The sequence below is a fragment of the Maylandia zebra genome, linkage group LG11, assembly GCF_041146795.1.
Source record: "Maylandia zebra isolate NMK-2024a linkage group LG11, Mzebra_GT3a, whole genome shotgun sequence".
Lineage (NCBI taxonomy): Eukaryota > Metazoa > Chordata > Actinopteri > Cichliformes > Cichlidae > Maylandia > Maylandia zebra.
Genome location: NC_135177.1, coordinates 21,503,238 through 21,520,430, shown reverse-complemented (window position 1 = coordinate 21,520,430; position 17,193 = coordinate 21,503,238). Strand labels below are relative to the sequence as shown.

The window sequence follows — 17,193 nt, the reverse complement described above, 5'->3', positions numbered from 1 at the left end:
TGAGGGAGAACAAGGGCACTATGCTAATGCACTAAATGCAGGGAAAAGGAAGACACTGAGCTAATGCATCAGGAGGAGAGGGAGGAAGAAAGAAAAAAAAAAAAAAAAAAAAAAAGCATGGCGGGGTCATAAAAAGTGCACTTAGAAGAATTTTTAAAATGTCACACAACGCCAAATACCATGCAGACAACCTGCAGGTCATTCACATTACAACACACAGAAAGAGACGCTCACAGTACAACAGGCATTTATTTGAATTACACATCCACATCCTTGTGTCTGAAAGGATTAAAGATAATTGTCATGACTGAAGCTGCCTTTTATCCATTAGATGCTCTTTAAATTCTACAGTCAGCATTCATGGAAAGAAAATCATTTAAAATAAAAATTCTTGCACCAATTTTTCATAGGTTTTTTTTCCCAAAATGGCAATAAAACAAAACATAGCTGCTCTGACATTACCGTCCCCATCAGTGTCAAAATACTGAAATGTATTCACAATATTCTTTCACAGAAAACGACCATTTCAAGAGAGTTGCTCACTTCCTTTATTAAACACATGCCCGTTCACAGGAGAAGCAGGAGAGCCACACAACCACGCACTGTCTTCAAGTCAAGTTAGATGTAGACTGAGCAAAAAGGGACTTGGAGCTAACGTTAAGCTGGCACTACATTTCATGTACTCAGCAGATTACTCTGGTCAAAGAAATGGTTTGACTGATTTCATGTACTTTTTACAGGTTCAAGTATGTAAAATACTGACTTGCAGTTGCTGTCCCTTTTAAAAAGGGACTCTTTTGTGTTTTCCCTTATTTAGTTTGTTTTAGGACGGCCAAAGCTTCATATAAAGATGTCACTGTATATGAACATAATGTCAATGAGCAAAAAGTTTAGGCTTCAGACTGTTTTTCCCATTCTTAGCTCCATATGATTTCATAGAGAGAGGCTCTATGGGGGAGGGGGGGATTAGGGCTATATGGTTAGAAATAACAATAACAATATTACTAGGGCCACTCTAAGTTTTACAATATATACTACTCTGTAAACAAAATGTTAAAAATCACCATCATCTGATTGAAGGAGGAGAGCTGATGTATTTCTTATCAAACACAAAAGCCAGGACCTTCTATTAACATCTTAAATCTAACAGCTTGTGTAGTCCAGGACACAGGAATTCAAGCTAATCCCTTTAGCTTGTCTATTTGTAGTCCTCAAAGCCGTGAAACTCCACATCCATGTCATCACTGGACTGGAAAAGCTTCCAGAGCTTCAATAAAGAGTTATCAGAAACATCGCCAGGCTCTACATGTTCGACGTTTGTGTCCAATTTTCGTCTTTTGTGCTTGTAAACTTTTATCCTCCTCTGAATTTTCTGGACTGGAGAGCAGCTTTCTGTAGGAAGGCATCCTTTTTTCTTTCCAGAGTCATTTTTTCCAGTCACTTTCTTATCAGACTCTTGTTCATTTTCAAAAAAACTGAGGCTTTTTGAGGCCAAATTATTCTGTATGTTCATATTATCAACGCGCAAAGTTGAGCTGTTTATGTCCTCATGAGGCATCTGGTCCAGCAGGTCATCCTGGCAATCTCTGGTGGGCAAAGAGGGAAGAAATTCACCTCTTGATGGGGCTTCTTCTGACTCAAACTGAGGACTTTGAGGCTGATTAGATTTTTGGGTGCGGGCAGTGTGTGAATTCTGTCTGCACACCCGTTTACGTTCAAGCAACTTGTGCCTGGATCTGTCTGAGTAAGTGTAGCAGCTCCTCTGGTCGCCCTCTCTGTCAATCAATTCAGCAGAGGCAGGCACGGACGCGATTTTTATATCCTGTCTGGAATTTAATTCTTCGTTCACATCAACTGTCCATGGCTCCTCTTCTTGAACAGTCTCTGAAGGATCTCCCTCGTACCTTAGTTCAGGTTTTCTACATGGTCCAGGAGCAATCAGAACACAGGAAACACTGCACTTTGGTCTAATGGGAATCAAAGAAAAAACAAAACAAACCCTTTAATTAGCTACGTGGGATAAAAATATTAAGGAAAAACATTTTACAAGAGATTTAAATGGGGTTTTGTTTTTTGACAAATTTTGCTAAAACCCTCCCCCCCCAAAAAATTACCTTTTGAGTTTAGCTCCTTTAACGTGCATGAAGTTGTGGTTCAAGGTTGAAATCAATCTGTCCACCAGCAAGTACTCATCACTCTTAGAGAAAGCCCTGTGACTCTCACTCTGCAGATGCTGAACAAAAAAGACAGTTAAATAATGGAGAATTACCGCAGTCCATCCAAGGCCAGTGAGGCTCTATGGCACAAACACCTACATACAAAAAGAGGCATTTGAAGCTCCTGCCACATAACTGTTCACAGTGAATAAAAGCAATTTACTGAGCAACCCATTAGAGCAAAGCAGCCAAAAAGCAGTTTTTCCATGATTGTGTTAAACACCAGAGAACACTGATGAGGGACTTGAAACAGATATACGAACATACAGGTTTGGTTAGTTTCCTTCTCAGTTAAATACTTTATTTGACACAATTTATCATTAATACATTTCTATCCATGTCTGCAAGCAATACTGTGCTTAACTGGAGTGAAAGTGGTTCATTCTGGACCAGATAATCTGTATTAATGTAATCAAAGTAACAGATCTAAAGTTGTAAATCTGCTTTTTTCCATATACACTACATCTATCACCCAAAACAAAAACTTAATAATGTTTTCAAGTTTATCAGTTAGTTTCATATTATGTTACATGATGTTAGGAAATGCCAACAAAGAAATGTACCACACATCTGCTAGCTAAGCAAATAAAGAGCCTTCTATCAGATAATTACTGCAGCAATTAAAACATTTAACCTTAACTAATGTTCTGGTAACCTCTTAAAACAGCTAAAGTCAGAAGACACAGCCCATCAAAGTGGAGAAGATATTACTCCGTTTCAGAAGGTCAAATTATTCAAGAAGCTTATTGTCATGTACACTGCAAAACACAAATGGTTACACAGAAAAATGAAATTCTTACTTTGCAGTTCTCACAATAAGTAAAACAGTGCTTTGTAGCACATGTGTGGGTGTAATCAGAATTACACCCACACATTAGCCTGCATGAAGCTAAGCAAACAACTAAGGAGGATGCTGAAACTACTGAAACTGGGTGAATAACTGTCTGACAAAGTGGTCACCAAAAAAATAAATAAATCTTGAATAATCCTGAGATCACTTAAAGATTTGGTGAAATCAAATCATTAAAAAAAGATTTTAAAAAAAAATCTGTATTTTATAATGTAAGTAAGAGCATTTGCACACAGAGTGCAAAGAGAACGCAAGGGATTGAGACTAAACAGCTGTGTAGCTTTAAAACAACCATTTATCATTGAGGTCATCCTGAAAAGCTCTACAGTTTGCAAAAGGAGCATAAATATTAAAGCAATTTAAAAAAAAAAAATCTTATTTAAAAAAAAAAAAAAAAAAAAAAAAAAGTCTTATAACCAGATTTATCCTGTTCCAGACAAATGACTTTAAAAGATCCTAGTAAAAGTAATGATAATTAGAAAAACAAAACAAAAACGTTTTTCTCTTGATTCGAGATATTGGATGAGCTTATCAAAGGATTGCACATTGTCATGAAAGTTAAAGGCAGTCCATCAAAATATTAAGAGTGTGACTTTGACTAATAAGTGTAATTAAAGAAGGATAATACGCTGTGGGTCCTGTTAGGGCTGTGCGATATGACCAATATCTCATATCCCGATATAAGAATTCTATCGTCCCGATAACAATATAAATCACAAAAATGTAACATTTTTGTAAATTCTGTGAATCTCGGGCAGCTTGACTTGAGGGAAGTGTTTCGAGCTAACTCCTGTATATATGTGCCATATAAGAAATATGGCACATGTCGCAGGTCTAACACACATGCGCAAACAATCATTCGTACTCACATTCACATCTATGGGCAATTTAGAGTTACCAGTTAACCTATCCCCACAAAGGCCATGTCCACACTAATTTGTTTTTGTTTGATAATGCATCTTTTTCTCTCCGTTTTGGCCATCCGTCTACACTAAAATGGCATTTTTGGTCAAGGAAAACGAAGCGTTTTGAAAACGCTCTCCAAAGCAGATACATTTGAAAACGCCGTTTTTGCGTCGCAGTGTGAACCTGGAGCCTTTTCGAAAATTATGACACATTTTAGTCAGGAATCAGGAGTACCCGGAGAGAACCCACACAAACACGGGGAGAACATGCAAACTCCACACAGAAAGACCCCGGCCTGATGGTGGAATTGAATCAGGACCGTCTTGGTGTGAGGCAACAGTGCTAACCACCTTGTTTAGCATTTAAAACGGATTTTGCCATTTTTCAGTCAAAGATTCTCCATTTTATTTCCAAAAACAGGTTTAAGTGAAAATTCGTGGATGTTAACCAAACCGAAATCATACCCCCTCATACCAGATCATTCACCAGGGATTATTTATCTCTTAGCATCTGCACAAAGACTTTCAAAATAAGTGCTTGTGTGGAAGTTCTCACATTTAGAAATAGCAGGATTGTAAAAACAGTTTGTGTGCACTGTGCCGTGTGACAGTTTTACAAACTTACCATCGTAAGCTGGTTGTATTTGATCATACAGCACTCGCAGTAGCCGCCTCGTTTCTTTTCTCTGTTCTTCTTTCGTCCTTGAGCTCTCTCCTCACTGACTGAGGCTTTCACACCTCTGTTTCAGAGTAGCCCAGAGGATTAGCAAATAAAGCAAATGAAAAAAAAAGTTTAGTATTTTGATAAACTCTTCAGGAGTTCATTTAAGACCTCTTGAGCAGCTCCAGCAGTACCATTTACAATTGCATGGTTCAGAACTTTTCAGACCCACAGCTATGATCAGAGATAGCCTTACACCTATCATGGGCATGGTTGTCATGGTATTTTCAGGCTTTTAAGGATTTCCTTGATAATTTTCAGGGTCAAATGATTACAATACCAGACTTGCCAGGACATTCATGCCCATGATGACCTGATATTAGTTTTTGATCAAGTTACATAAGACACATGGGGAAACTGTGACTGCACTCCATAGCATATTTAAAATGTTTAAGCAGCACTCAGCACTTTAACCCCACCAGTATAAAATTGGTGGGGTTAAAGTGGCGAGAGATTTTTTTAAAAAGGAAGGGGACATACCTTTGTTCCCGCTGTTTGTTTGCAGGAGGATCCTTCTCCTCAGGACAGAACGGACTACAGGGAGCAGTGGTTTTCAGGTTGAACTCAGGCATGTTTGACATTGTGAGGTAGATTGGACGGTAGTGCCTGACAAAAGAGAAGGAAACCATTTTAAAAATCACAGGAACAATTTCATGACAGCAGGTGGATGCTGGATTCTTCTGACTGACTTCTTACCTACTTGAATCCTCAACCTTGATGAAAGGTTTACCAATCCGCCCGCCTGGAATACAAAACATAGATCGTTTATTAGCAAAGCAAGAAGAAGAATACCAGCCTGAAGAGGTCAACTAAAATATACCAGCAAAGCTCAGTAATTTGTCTGGGTGGGGTCTACCTTTGCATTTCTCTAGGCCTTGCTTTGCTGCAGAATCAGCTTTGTCCTGTTAGAAACGACAGAAAAAAGTGAACACTTCCAATGTTAAACAAATAACTTAATATAAAGTTGGACTATTTTTCCTAGTATACACTGGAAATTCTCAACTTACACATAATTTGGTCGCAGTGGCTGCAGGAACTGAGCTTTTGATGATCTTTTTTTTCTTATGAACATATGCCATTAAATCTGGAATTGGCACAAATAAATTTAGAAAAGTCACAGATGTCAAAGCAGAATGAACTTAATTTCATACAAAGAAGAAAAATTACTTCAACTAAAACAGATACCACACACACAAAAAACATACCATCTACATATAGGATTTTCACACCCCACTCCAGGGCGTTTGACAGGATCTTGTTTACTTGAATCCTTTCCTAAAAACAAACAAGTGTGTATTAGCAGAGCAATTAAGAGCCCTCAGTAAGTATCATTCATGCTGACAAAACAAACCTGCTCTTTCACTACTCTCTCCACCAGAAACTTCCCTCGGCTTGTAACAAACTGCAAAACAACAACAGATAATGCAAAAGTATATCAATAACTAGAAAAATGATCTACAGGTTCAGAGAAGAAGTGAGATCAATCCCGGTAAAACAGACACATCATGGTGAATTCACCGTGTCGGTTTGTCCTTGAGATCTGCTCTTGATGTCGCCATGGCTGCCAGGCCGGTGTGGGTTTGAGCAAGGATACGGCGAACTCGGTCCAGAGTCTGGGCTAGGAACAGGAGAGTCCTGTCTGAGGCAGTTCACATATTTAGCCTCCCGCTTGTTAGATACCAGATACTTGATGTCCTTACTGAAGAACTTCTCCACAGTCTGAGCGAAAAGATAAAGAATATAAAATGTTTTGAGAAAAACTCAAGAATAATTATTTGTCTATTCGATTCACAGAGTAAACATGTCCCAGAGCCTTTAAAAGAAAAATATTACTGAATGTCTGGTCATGTTTGTAACCTTACTAGCATTTTCTAGTCATACTACTTCTGAGTGAAATGTATTCAGTTTTGACTTATTTCTCCAGTAAGTACTGGAGTATTTGGTTGGACCTCAGGCTTTAATTTTTCATTACATTAATTCAACAAACTCCTGCAAACAGGTCAATACTGACATGAAGGCATCACACAGTTGCTTCAGATTTATCAGCGTCACATCCGTGATGAAAAACCTTTTCCCATCATGTCAAAAAGGTGGTTTATTGGATTGAGATTTTGGTGACTGTGGAGCACATTTGAGTACAGTGAACTCACTGTCATGTTCAAGAAATCAAATGTAGATGATCTGAGCTTTGTGACTAGCCATGTTACCCTGCTGAAAGCAGAAGATGGGTACAATGTGGACATAAAGAGATGGACATGGTCAGCAAGAAGACTGGTCCCAACGTGAGCCAAGAAAATACCCCTATCCTTACACCACCAACAACAACCTAACCACTGACACAAGGCAGGATGGGGCAATTCTTTCTTGTTGTTGTTGTTTTTTTTCTAAATGAGCTTACCATCCAAATGTTAGAACATAAATCAAGACTCATCAGACCAGGCTTCTTTTTCCAGTCTACTGTCATCCAATTTAAGTAATGCTGTGTGATTTGTAGCTTTAATTGTAGGCATGTGATGCTCTTTTTTTGTGACAGGGGCGTCACCCAGTGTGGTCTTTTGTTTCCATAGCCCATCTGTTTCAAGGTTTGATGTGATGTACATTGTTTGTTTGTGGCTATTTGAGTTACTGTTACTGATAGCAGCTTGGAGCAGTCTGGCCACTCTCCTCTGACATGAAGAAAACATTTTTGCCCAGAGACCTGCTGCTCACTGGATATTTTCTGCTTGTGTGGGAAAATCCCGTTAGATCAGCAGTTTCTGAAATACTCAGACCAGCCTGTCTGATTAGATATTTGCATGAACAAATAGGTGTACCCAACAGAGTGGCTGGTGTGTATACGCAGCTTCATAGTTCATATGTTAAGCTAGTACAAAAGCAGTGTGACAAAATGCAAGTTTGAGCCAGTGAATGTAACCAAATAATGTCTCACCCCTCCAAGCTGTTTGATGTCACTCTCCAAAGTTTCTGCAACTCTGTTTGATGGTAGGTCCAGGTAAAACACTTTTCCAGCAAAAGGCTTGACTTGTGTGGGAACTGATGTACGTTTCGCCTGACTCAGCTTCACCTTGTCACTAGTATGTCCACCTTTTCCTGAATAACATTATAGCACAAGAGAAAGACTTAAATGTTAAACCATTTCACAAGTGATTTTTATCAGACAAGTGAGTTTTACAGCGAGTTTCCCAGACACTGATTAAACATAAACAAAAAGAGAGATTGGATTAGGATCTCCAATGACAAACTTGACGCTTAAAGCACGTTTTATATCAAGTTTATCCTTACTTGAATTAGCAGCTAAGTAAACAAACGAACCTATATCAACTGTTTTAACATTCAAGTCAATCTGGTTCAAAAGAGCTTATTTTTAAGAAAAGTAACAATCAAATAACTTCGCCAAAGATCCATTAGCGTTACATTCGTACGTTACGGTGTTAGCTGTTCGCTAGTTTGGTTAAATCTACGTTTTAAATTTTAAATGCAAAACACGGAAATAAACGCTACAGGTACCTTGCCAGCTGGGTCCCGGAAGCCTCTGACTGCGTTTTGTCTTCATTTTATTCTCGTTCATCGAGAAAAGGCTGCTTTTCTTCTCCCCTCGTCTTGAGTTAACATACTCCACAAAGGCCTCGTCAGTCCTCTGTGTGTAAACAAAAGAAAACGCATATTTGAAAAAATTGGACGTAAAATGCAAGGAAACAATCATCTATTACACAGTAATGCGTAAACAAAATGTAACATTAACGTTAGCTGAAGCACAGTGCTCGCTGTCCCCATGTTAATCAATTTTAATGGTCTTAAATGTAAACTTAACGTACGTTCACAGCCTCCCTCCACAGCGGACACACAGCTTCGCCGATTAGCCTCTTTGCTCACATTTTTATGCAAGTAAATGTCGAAAAACGTCCCTAAACTTCTGTCGGCAGATTTGTTTCTCACAGGATATCCACGGTTATACGGTTTTACAGCTCCTCATCCAGAAATAATCAACTTTAACAATACCATTTGCTTAACGTCCCTTTCCCGCTTTAAATCCGGTGTCGGAGACGGTGTATGTTGCCATGTTTGACGCTTTCCAACTTCGTAACCATTTCCACGTTAAAAGGCGCTATGTTATTGAGTTAGTTTTTAAATTGAACAAATGTAATATTATTTATCTGAAAACTTGTCTTTTATGAACGTTACAGCCGTCCAATTATCGATAGTTTCAAAAACAGAGGTGTTGATGTGAAACGGAATGCTCTCCAAACCTGGCAACGCAAAAAAATACGTAAACATATTCTTGATGCTTGGATGTGGCGTTTCCCCACTATTATCAAACTAAAGTAAATTATACGAAGACAATTATATCAGTACATTGTATCATTTACAATAACTTTAATGTAGTATACATGCACGTTTAGTGTCATTTTATCTGACGTTACAAAAATAAATACAATTATTAAAGTCAAGGAATGTGCTCAGCTGGAAATTAAATTATGTCATCACGCTCTGTTTGCGTCAGGAACTACCCAGGTGCAATTTCACACGTGTTTATGCTTTCAAAGACTTTAGGACAGCAGGAACTGGCGTAGTAGGAGGATAGTTTAAACCCCGAGAGGAATGTTCGTGTTCACGAAAGACGTCGCTGATTCTGACTGACTTTAGTAGGTAGGTAAGGAGTTAACTGTGCTAGTTAGCTTGCTAAAGTTAGCCAGAGACCTGTCATGTAATTTTTTTAGGGATCGTAGCCTTGTCATGATTTATTGTGTGAATATTAAATAGGAGCCGTATTAAAAGCAATCAAATGTTTGTCTGTTTGTTTGTTTTCTATGAAGACAGGATGAATAATGAAAGTCCTGCTCCTCCTGCCACCGGCGCCATTACTCCCCTCCAACAGATGGTGGCGTCCTGCTCCGGTGCCATCCTTACGTCGCTGTTTGGTGAGGCACCTACACTTCAGCTTATTACATTACAATAAGCATGCCTTTGTTTATTAACTAACACTCAGCTGGTGGTTTGTGAGGTACAACTTGTTATTGTGTTATAAAATTATTTTGATCAATCGGAGGTTTGGAGAAGTTTCCTGAACTGCTGCTTTGATTGTTTGTTCTCTGATTAAATGAAAATTGTGACAAACATCCTGAACACAGGCAATCATGTTGAGTTGCTTTTTTTTTTTTTTTTTTTTACAGTTACACCTCTGGATGTTGTGAAGATCAGGCTACAAGCACAGAAAAATCCCTTTCCCAAAGGTGAAATGAATTTACACTGTGTTGACTGACTGTATTTGTGTTTTAAATTATGTTACATATATCAGACCGTGATACTGTGCATGCAAAAACAAGCATTATTAAAGTAAGAATAAAGATCAACTTATTTCCATAGCAGACTTTTTGGAGATATTACAGAGGTAGAAACCATGTGAGGCCCTTAAAAAAGGGTCATTTGTCCCTGTGTTTTAGCATTTGATCTGTCTTTATGTTTATTGTGGCTCCATTATATACTAAACCAGGAGAGTCAAACTAATTTTAGTTAAGGGGCAGTATAAATTGTCACTTTATAAACTTTATAACCTATATGAATCAGGAGTGGGATTAGGAAGCAGCTAGAAGAGAGCCTGAGAGGTGGAGGCAGGACAGTCAGAATACATGTGTGTGAATGGAAGGGAGACGGTGTAACAGTGAAGGAGGATGAGTTTAATACCTGCAATGAAACATCCAAAGCTCCAAAACTGCTTTTATATTTTCATACATTTTCATACCCTTGTTGTACTGCTAGCTTCACATTACCACACTAGAAACAGCAGTGAATTTTACTCAATAATTGGTTTAGCCAGTAACAACTTCACCGAAATGTTCGCATTTTGCTGACCTGAACATCCAGCCGGCCTGCGTTTGATGTCACTGTATTAAATGTTGATGTTAATATTTTTCAGGCAAATGCTTTGTCTACTGCAATGGACTTATGGACCACATATGTATATGTGAAAATGGGAATTCCAAGGCCTGGTACAAAGCTCCAGGTCACTTTAGTGGCACGCTGGTAAAAGTTTACATCCACATTACAGTTTACCTCTATAATTACCTTCTGCCATGTTTTTTAGTATCGTTTGTGTGTCGTTCTGTCTGTAAACACGGTAGCCTTGCTTCATTAAGCCTTGCTTCATTAAGCCTTGCTTCTTAAGCCTTGCTTCATTAAGCCTTGCTTCTTAAGCCTTGCTTCATTAAGCCTTGCTTTGTTAATTGACCTTGGTCAAGGTCAACTTAACGATTTAATGGTCGAAAATTGACAAAAAGCCTTATAACGTAGAATCTGTGACAAGTGTGGTGTGTAGTGGGAACATATAATATAAATATTATATTATTTTTATAAAGATTTTAAATGTAATGTCACATTTGTCCTTTGACCTCTACTCAAGGTCAGCAGATTGAGAAGAAGGCTTTATAGAGCTATTTACCACTATGTTTCCTACTGCCTTTGTTTGGGAGCTTTGGGGATGGAGATTTTACATATCAGGTTACTTTGGACCTATGAACTTTTCCTCAAGATCAAATAAGGTCTAATCTTCATAAAATATCATTTATCTGTAAAACTGTGCTTTAAATTCTGCTGCTTTTGTTTTTATTGGCAAAATGAAGAAATTGTACATGTTCTAAATATCACATTATAGATTTCATCTAAATATTATGGCACATTTGACCTCCGACCTGACTTTTACATTTCACATCTGTCTTTCTTTCAAGTTGACTCCAAAAGGCATTATGTCTTTAAAGAAAGTATTATCAGAGAATGAGCTGTCCAGTTAGTTAGAAATATACTGCAGTGTAATAGATAATAAGCTGAAGTTATTTACAAATCAGTACTTATTATCCATTACCTGCTCTTTCAGAATGGATGCATAATCAAATTATACATCTGTGGAGTTTACTGCACTACAAACTTCTTAAAGTAAAATTTAAAAAGAAACAGAAAACAAAATTAATATATACAAAATACAATAATGTTCCCTTAAAAGTAAATGCTGTGCAGAGAGTGAGCTTCTTGTTCTGTATAATGTTTTAAAGTTAGCAGTCTGACAAGTTAAACTTAGCTTTAGTGGCTGATAGAACTGTTCCTGCTTGTATTAAGTAGAGGTGTTGTAGTACAAAACCTCTGAGTGCCACAGAGCACATCATCCTTCACTGACTCCTAGCTCTGAATCTCTGCAGGATGCATTTGTCAACATAGTACGGCGTGAGGGAATCAGGTCATTATGGAGCGGTCTGCCTCCAACACTGTGAGTGTAAAGTCTATTTTTTTCTATTTCCTGATTGGGCGCCTGAGTTATTGAGCTGTGGTGGGTCAGTGGTGATTACAGCAGAGTGTTTTCCTTTGATGTGGTATTTATTCATAGTGAGCCACCTCAGAGTTTCTTCAATGATCGTAACCAAATATTTAATTATGTTACACATCATTAAACAGAACTTTCTTCACAGTTTTTAAATTTAGATGCATTTTTGTGGCTGTCTTTTACCTGCTTAGAAAATTTTATAAGTAAGGCATGATTTATGTACCTTCTGTTATGTGCTTTCTGTTATGTGCCTTCTCCAGTGTGATGGCAGTCCCAGCGACAGTGATCTACTTCACATGTTACGACCAGCTCTGTGCAGCACTGAGGGTCAGGATGGGAGAATATGCTCAGATGGCTCCTCTCCTTGCAGGAGCTACTGCTAGAGGTGAGCTGACTGCTGTCCTACTGCTACTGAAATATGCCATATAATGCCTAATAACAGACATCAGCATTTTAACAATGTTGGGGGTCTCAAGGCCAGCCACCCTTACCTTCTGCACCGTGGTCTTGGCTTCCTATATTTTATCCAACAAGCTAGATTTTATTTAGAAAATGTTAGTGTTATTTTTAGTCTAACTTACAGGCCTGTAAGTGATTATTAAAGTAGAAAAAAGAGGCTCAATCATTAAAAGTGCCACAGCAGCATGTTACTTTCACTAACAAATCACTTCATGAACTGCTTTGTCTTCCTCCTCTGTGTGAAAGTGGGTTCGGTGACGGTGATCAGTCCTCTGGAGTTGATCCGCACTAAACTGCAGTCTCAGAAGCAGTCGTACAGGGAGCTGACCCAGTGCATCCGCTCAGCAGTGGCCAAAGAGGGCTGGCTGTCTCTGTGGAGGGGTTTGGGGCCCACGCTTCTCCGAGACGTTCCCTTCTCAGCCATGTACTGGTACAACTACGAGATGGGCAAGAGCTGGCTGTGTGGCTTGTCTAACATCAGAGAACCCACGCTGACCATCACCTTTGTATCCGGAGCTGTTTCAGGATCTGTAAGTTAATTTTTCGTCTAAAACTCCACAGAATTCAACTTCCAGCCTGCAGATAAACATATTTGATAGCAAAAAAGCAGAAGTAAACTACAGCGTATCATTTCTTATTTCATTTTTGTCATTTCTTTCAGATTGCATCTATTGTAACTTTGCCTTTTGATGTCGTCAAAACAAGAAAACAGGTGGAGCTTGGAGAGCTGCAAGCAAAGAACTGTAAATCTGCTTAATTTCTTTTAAATTAAAGCTTCTGAAGATTGTAAATGTACATCTGCAGCTACTTGGGGAGGTTATGTTGATGCTATATGTTCATATTTGTGTTGGCATGGTAAATAACCCAAGTCTGCAGAGTTAAATAAAAGCAACAATGAGCTTTAAAACATTTTACTTCTCATCAAAAAGGCTTCCTCATTCTGTTAAGAGGCCACAACACTTTCAAGTGACAGTCGACAAGCATCTCAAGTCAAGCCCTGTGGAGCACTTAAACCTTCTCAGTGCTGATAAGCAACACAAATAAGTGCCTCAAGTGTGTGCTTCCTCCTCTGTGGATGATGGTGATGGCTGCTCCAGCTGTTTGTAGACGCCCCCTTCTCTCCTGTTTCAGACCCCACTCCTCTTTTCAAAGCCTTGCCCTTTAAAGACTGCTGAGTGAGGAACAGGCCCTCCTGCATGTGCTCCTTAAAAACACCATTAAGCCAGTGTGCACCACTCGGTGTAAACATCAAACGGTCTCAATGAAGACGGGTGGCAGAATATCCACTCACAGTGTAGGATAAGATTGTCCTAAACAATTCTAACTCAGAGGAGTTTAGAGAGTGTAACAGCTTCAGATGAACATAGCGATGAAGATATTTCTCAGCTCATCTGTAAGGATGTGATGGAATATGTGAGGCAAAGCTGCTGCCTTTTATTGTTAAACCCACATCTCTTGTGCTCTGTTTTTGGTTGGATGATGCTGTTTGTTGCTAATTGGTGCTCTTGTGTTTGCAGTGCCAGGTCAGGCCTCCTCCACCTTCTATGTGATGTGCAGGATTGTGGCAGAAAACGGGTTTAGAGGGCTGTTTGCTGGTAAGTACTTCACTGACCCTTGACTCAGTGAGTGGCGAGTCTGAGGTAGTCATAAACACTCGCTGTAAAAACAACCTCCACCCTCTTTCAAATCTAAAGCGTTACATTTCAGGACATGATGAAAGTTTTTCACTTCTTGCCAACCTTTACATTTGGTAAATACAACCTCAGATTAACAGCATATTACATACATACCATATTACTGTTTAGTAACTTGTAGAAACACCTTTAGCTGCTGTAACATGAAGTAATAATTTCCTGTATGACTTTAAATACATTTTGGCCCACTCTTCTTTACAATGCTGTTTCCATTAAATGAGCTTTACGAACATTTGCACGAACGCGCACAGCTCTGTTCAGGTCGCCACCACATTCCAGTCAGTTTGCGGTCTGGACTTTGACTTCATTTTCTTTTTCAGCCATTTCGTTGTAGATTTGCTGCTGTTCTTAGGTTCAGTCGTCGTGTTGCATGACCCTATTTCAGCTAAGAACATTGTGGTATACACAGGATTTCATGGTTGATTTAATGATTGCAGGTGCTCAGGTTCTGTGGCTGCAAAACCAGCCCTCATCATGACCGCCTCACCACTGTGCTCGACAGTCACTATGGCTTCGTTCACACTGCAGGTCTTAATGCTCAATTCCGATTTTTTGATCAAATCTGATTTTTTTTGTCTGCTCGTTCACACTACAAATAAAATGCGACAGCAAACGCGCTCTAGTGTGAACGCTCAAAGCGGCCCTGTTAGCAGAGCTGCTCTGTGCAGCGTTATGGCATAATAATTTTAAGGGAGAATAAAAAGTCGACACACATATCTCATTCCAGACGGAGGACTCTACCACTACACTTCTCCAGTCCATTCACAGAGTCGTTGCATGGTAAGACATGGATAGGAAGTGGGCGGAGCCTTTTACCGTCATTTTATTATGACGCAAAGTACAAACACCTGTGGACACACAATCCAACAGGCCCGCATGCGCAAAAGAAGACGTCACACACAACGCGCTCTGTTTAGACCCAGAGCAAACAATATTGTTTGACTGATGGCCTTAATATAAAGATTTGTTTCGGACTTTACGTTTCCCAGTTTTTGCTTTAAGTTATTTTGTTATTTACATAATAATGTAAATAACCTAATAATGATCCTTATTGCTGTTTTAGAGGAGCGGTGCTTCAAAGGATAGTTGCAGATTTCTGTCAGAATCTGCAGATTATACAGTACAAATAAAATGTTCACGTTTCTCCAACGTTGTCTTCCCAACAGTTTCACGGGATGTCCAGGAAGCGTTCACGATGTCTTCTCCGGAGCTGATAATTGGCGTCTGTCTTGTGTCAGTGACGGAAAGACGGATTTAATGCGACATGACCATCAAACAGCAGTCAATTTCTAAGACATCGGATATGTATCGGATTCAGTACCACATACAAAAGTGACCCAGATCGGATTTGAAAATATCGGATTTGTGCCGTTCACACTGTCATACCATGATCGGATATGAGTCGCATAGGGTCAGAAAAATCGGATTTGATGCACTTTCGCCTGCAGTGTGAACGTAGCCTATGACACAGTTGTGCTGACATGCTGTTTGTGATTTTTGGCCAGATGTGGGATTATGCGTTATAGCCAAACATGTCCAGTTTGGTCTCGTCTGTCTTGCGGTTTTTTCAGATGTATGCAAGTCATGCTGCCTCCTCTCTCTTTTTAGAGAGAAGCAGCTTTTTCGTTGACACTGTGCGAACACACGTGAATACTTGACACCAACTGGTCTTTTAGAGGTGCTCACACTTACTGATCAGCTGAAAAACTTCATTTGATTAGTAGCACTTGGCTGCTACTTACAGCTTCCATAGAAATTAGGAGTTTAAGTGTGTGCTTACTTTTTCACACGCTGCTTCTGTGCTTTGGCTTAAATACATACATATATGTCCTCTCTTATAGTTCGTCTTAAGGTTGTATTTACCTTTATTTTAAGACTTGCTAAGGGCCCGATTGTTTTCATGTCCTGATACATGAAACCTTATTACTGAAAGAGTGCATACATTCTGTTTAGACTGTATATAAACTCTTCTCATACCTGTGGTTTCTCTATCAGGTTTTCTCCCCAGGGTGATAAAAGTGGCTCCAGCCTGTGCCATCATGATCAGCAGTTATGAGTTTGGAAAGGCCTTTTTCCGAAAACACAACAAAGAGAGGACACATGGACCACTGCAGACCAACCCCTGACAGATTTCCCTTGGAAGAACGACGCACGCCACAACAGCTACTGCTAGACCGCACCTGAGGGTTGTACTGTCAAACCACTTAGATTTAACTTGAGGTTATTGAGCAAAGTCAGGGGTTGGAATGATGTTAAATTATACTTTAACAATAATTAAGACGTATATATAAGGTGAACAAGTAACCTCAGGGCTTTAGGACTCCTTGTCTGTTTGTATATAGAGTTTTCACTGTCCGCACAACGAGCTCCATGAGATCAAGGAAAGGATGGTATTTTTTTAGATAAATTTATTGGGGCCTGAGCAGTTAATGCATTGAGGTGAATCCATATTCTCCTTTCATAGTGCAAGTCAACCAAGAAGTTGCACAGTGTTACTTCTAAAGTTATCTGGATGAGCCAGATGCTTCATTTTGCAGTGCAGATCTTTAGCATGATAAAGTTAATGTTGCCAAATTTAAAACATTAGCACAAATGGGGTTAAAAAAAAAAAACCCCAAAAAAAAACAACTGTCTGTCTTCCTGCATTGTAAAATATTAAAGATGATCAGAATCGATATGAATTTATTCATATTAATTTTTACATTGTTTTTGTTGAATGCAGTAGATTCTGTGTGAAGTTGGAAAGAAATATTTTTCATCTACACCTTGTTCATTTCAGGCGTGTTTAGGAGCTAGTATATCAAAGAAAGACTTTTTATTAGTAATATATTTTCCATGTATCTCACTGAGATCATGTGCTCTGTGCCTGAACTCCTTAAATTGGAGACACAAGATCTCTATTTCACTCCTCTGTGTTGTGAGAATCCCTAAAACGTCTCCTTGCTTTTGCACAGTAGAGTGCCACTACAGCGTGAGTGTAAATAAAATAGCATTATTCAGATTGTACTATATGAAAATGTGTCATTTTCTATACCCGAT

The 17,193-nt window shown here is 39.0% G+C and overlaps 2 protein-coding genes across 6 annotated transcripts; one reads left to right on the top strand and one right to left on the bottom strand.

Annotated features, from left to right (window-relative positions):
- Nucleotides 1–230: 230 nt before the first annotated feature.
- Nucleotides 231–8,897, bottom strand: dbf4 (DBF4-CDC7 kinase regulatory subunit). Of its 2 annotated transcripts, none has more exons than XM_004541330.4 (13): nt 8,692–8,897; nt 8,200–8,329; nt 7,622–7,782; nt 6,211–6,411; nt 6,044–6,094; nt 5,898–5,967; nt 5,700–5,776; nt 5,549–5,594; nt 5,389–5,434; nt 5,173–5,298; nt 4,597–4,711; nt 2,115–2,233; nt 231–1,967 (listed from the first exon to the last, which is right to left on the bottom strand). In XM_004541330.4, exons 1-13 carry the CDS (start codon nt 8,692–8,694, stop codon nt 1,199–1,201), a joined length of 1,914 nt encoding a protein of 637 aa, XP_004541387.4. In that variant the 5' UTR covers nt 8,695–8,897; the 3' UTR covers nt 231–1,198. The 2 variants fall into 2 exon arrangements, with proteins under 2 accessions (XP_004541387.4, XP_076746117.1); XM_076890002.1 differs by having other exon boundaries at nt 8,508–8,896.
- Nucleotides 8,898–9,159: 262 nt separating this feature from the next.
- On the top strand, nt 9,160–17,160 carry slc25a40 (solute carrier family 25 member 40). Of its 4 annotated transcripts, none has more exons than XM_012916047.3 (10): nt 9,160–9,339; nt 9,511–9,611; nt 9,864–9,923; nt 10,607–10,713; nt 11,880–11,947; nt 12,262–12,386; nt 12,707–12,990; nt 13,122–13,203; nt 13,978–14,055; nt 16,150–17,160. In XM_012916047.3, the coding sequence occupies exons 2-10, from the start codon at nt 9,512–9,514 to the stop codon at nt 16,278–16,280; spliced, it is 1,035 nt and encodes a 344-aa protein (XP_012771501.3). In that variant the 5' UTR covers nt 9,160–9,339; nt 9,511; the 3' UTR covers nt 16,281–17,160. The 4 variants fall into 4 exon arrangements, with proteins under 4 accessions (XP_012771501.3, XP_023010299.3, XP_012771505.3 ...); XM_023154531.3 differs by having other exon boundaries at nt 9,160–9,343; XM_012916051.3 differs by having other exon boundaries at nt 9,160–9,343; nt 9,507–9,611.
- Nucleotides 17,161–17,193: the final 33 nt, after the last annotated feature.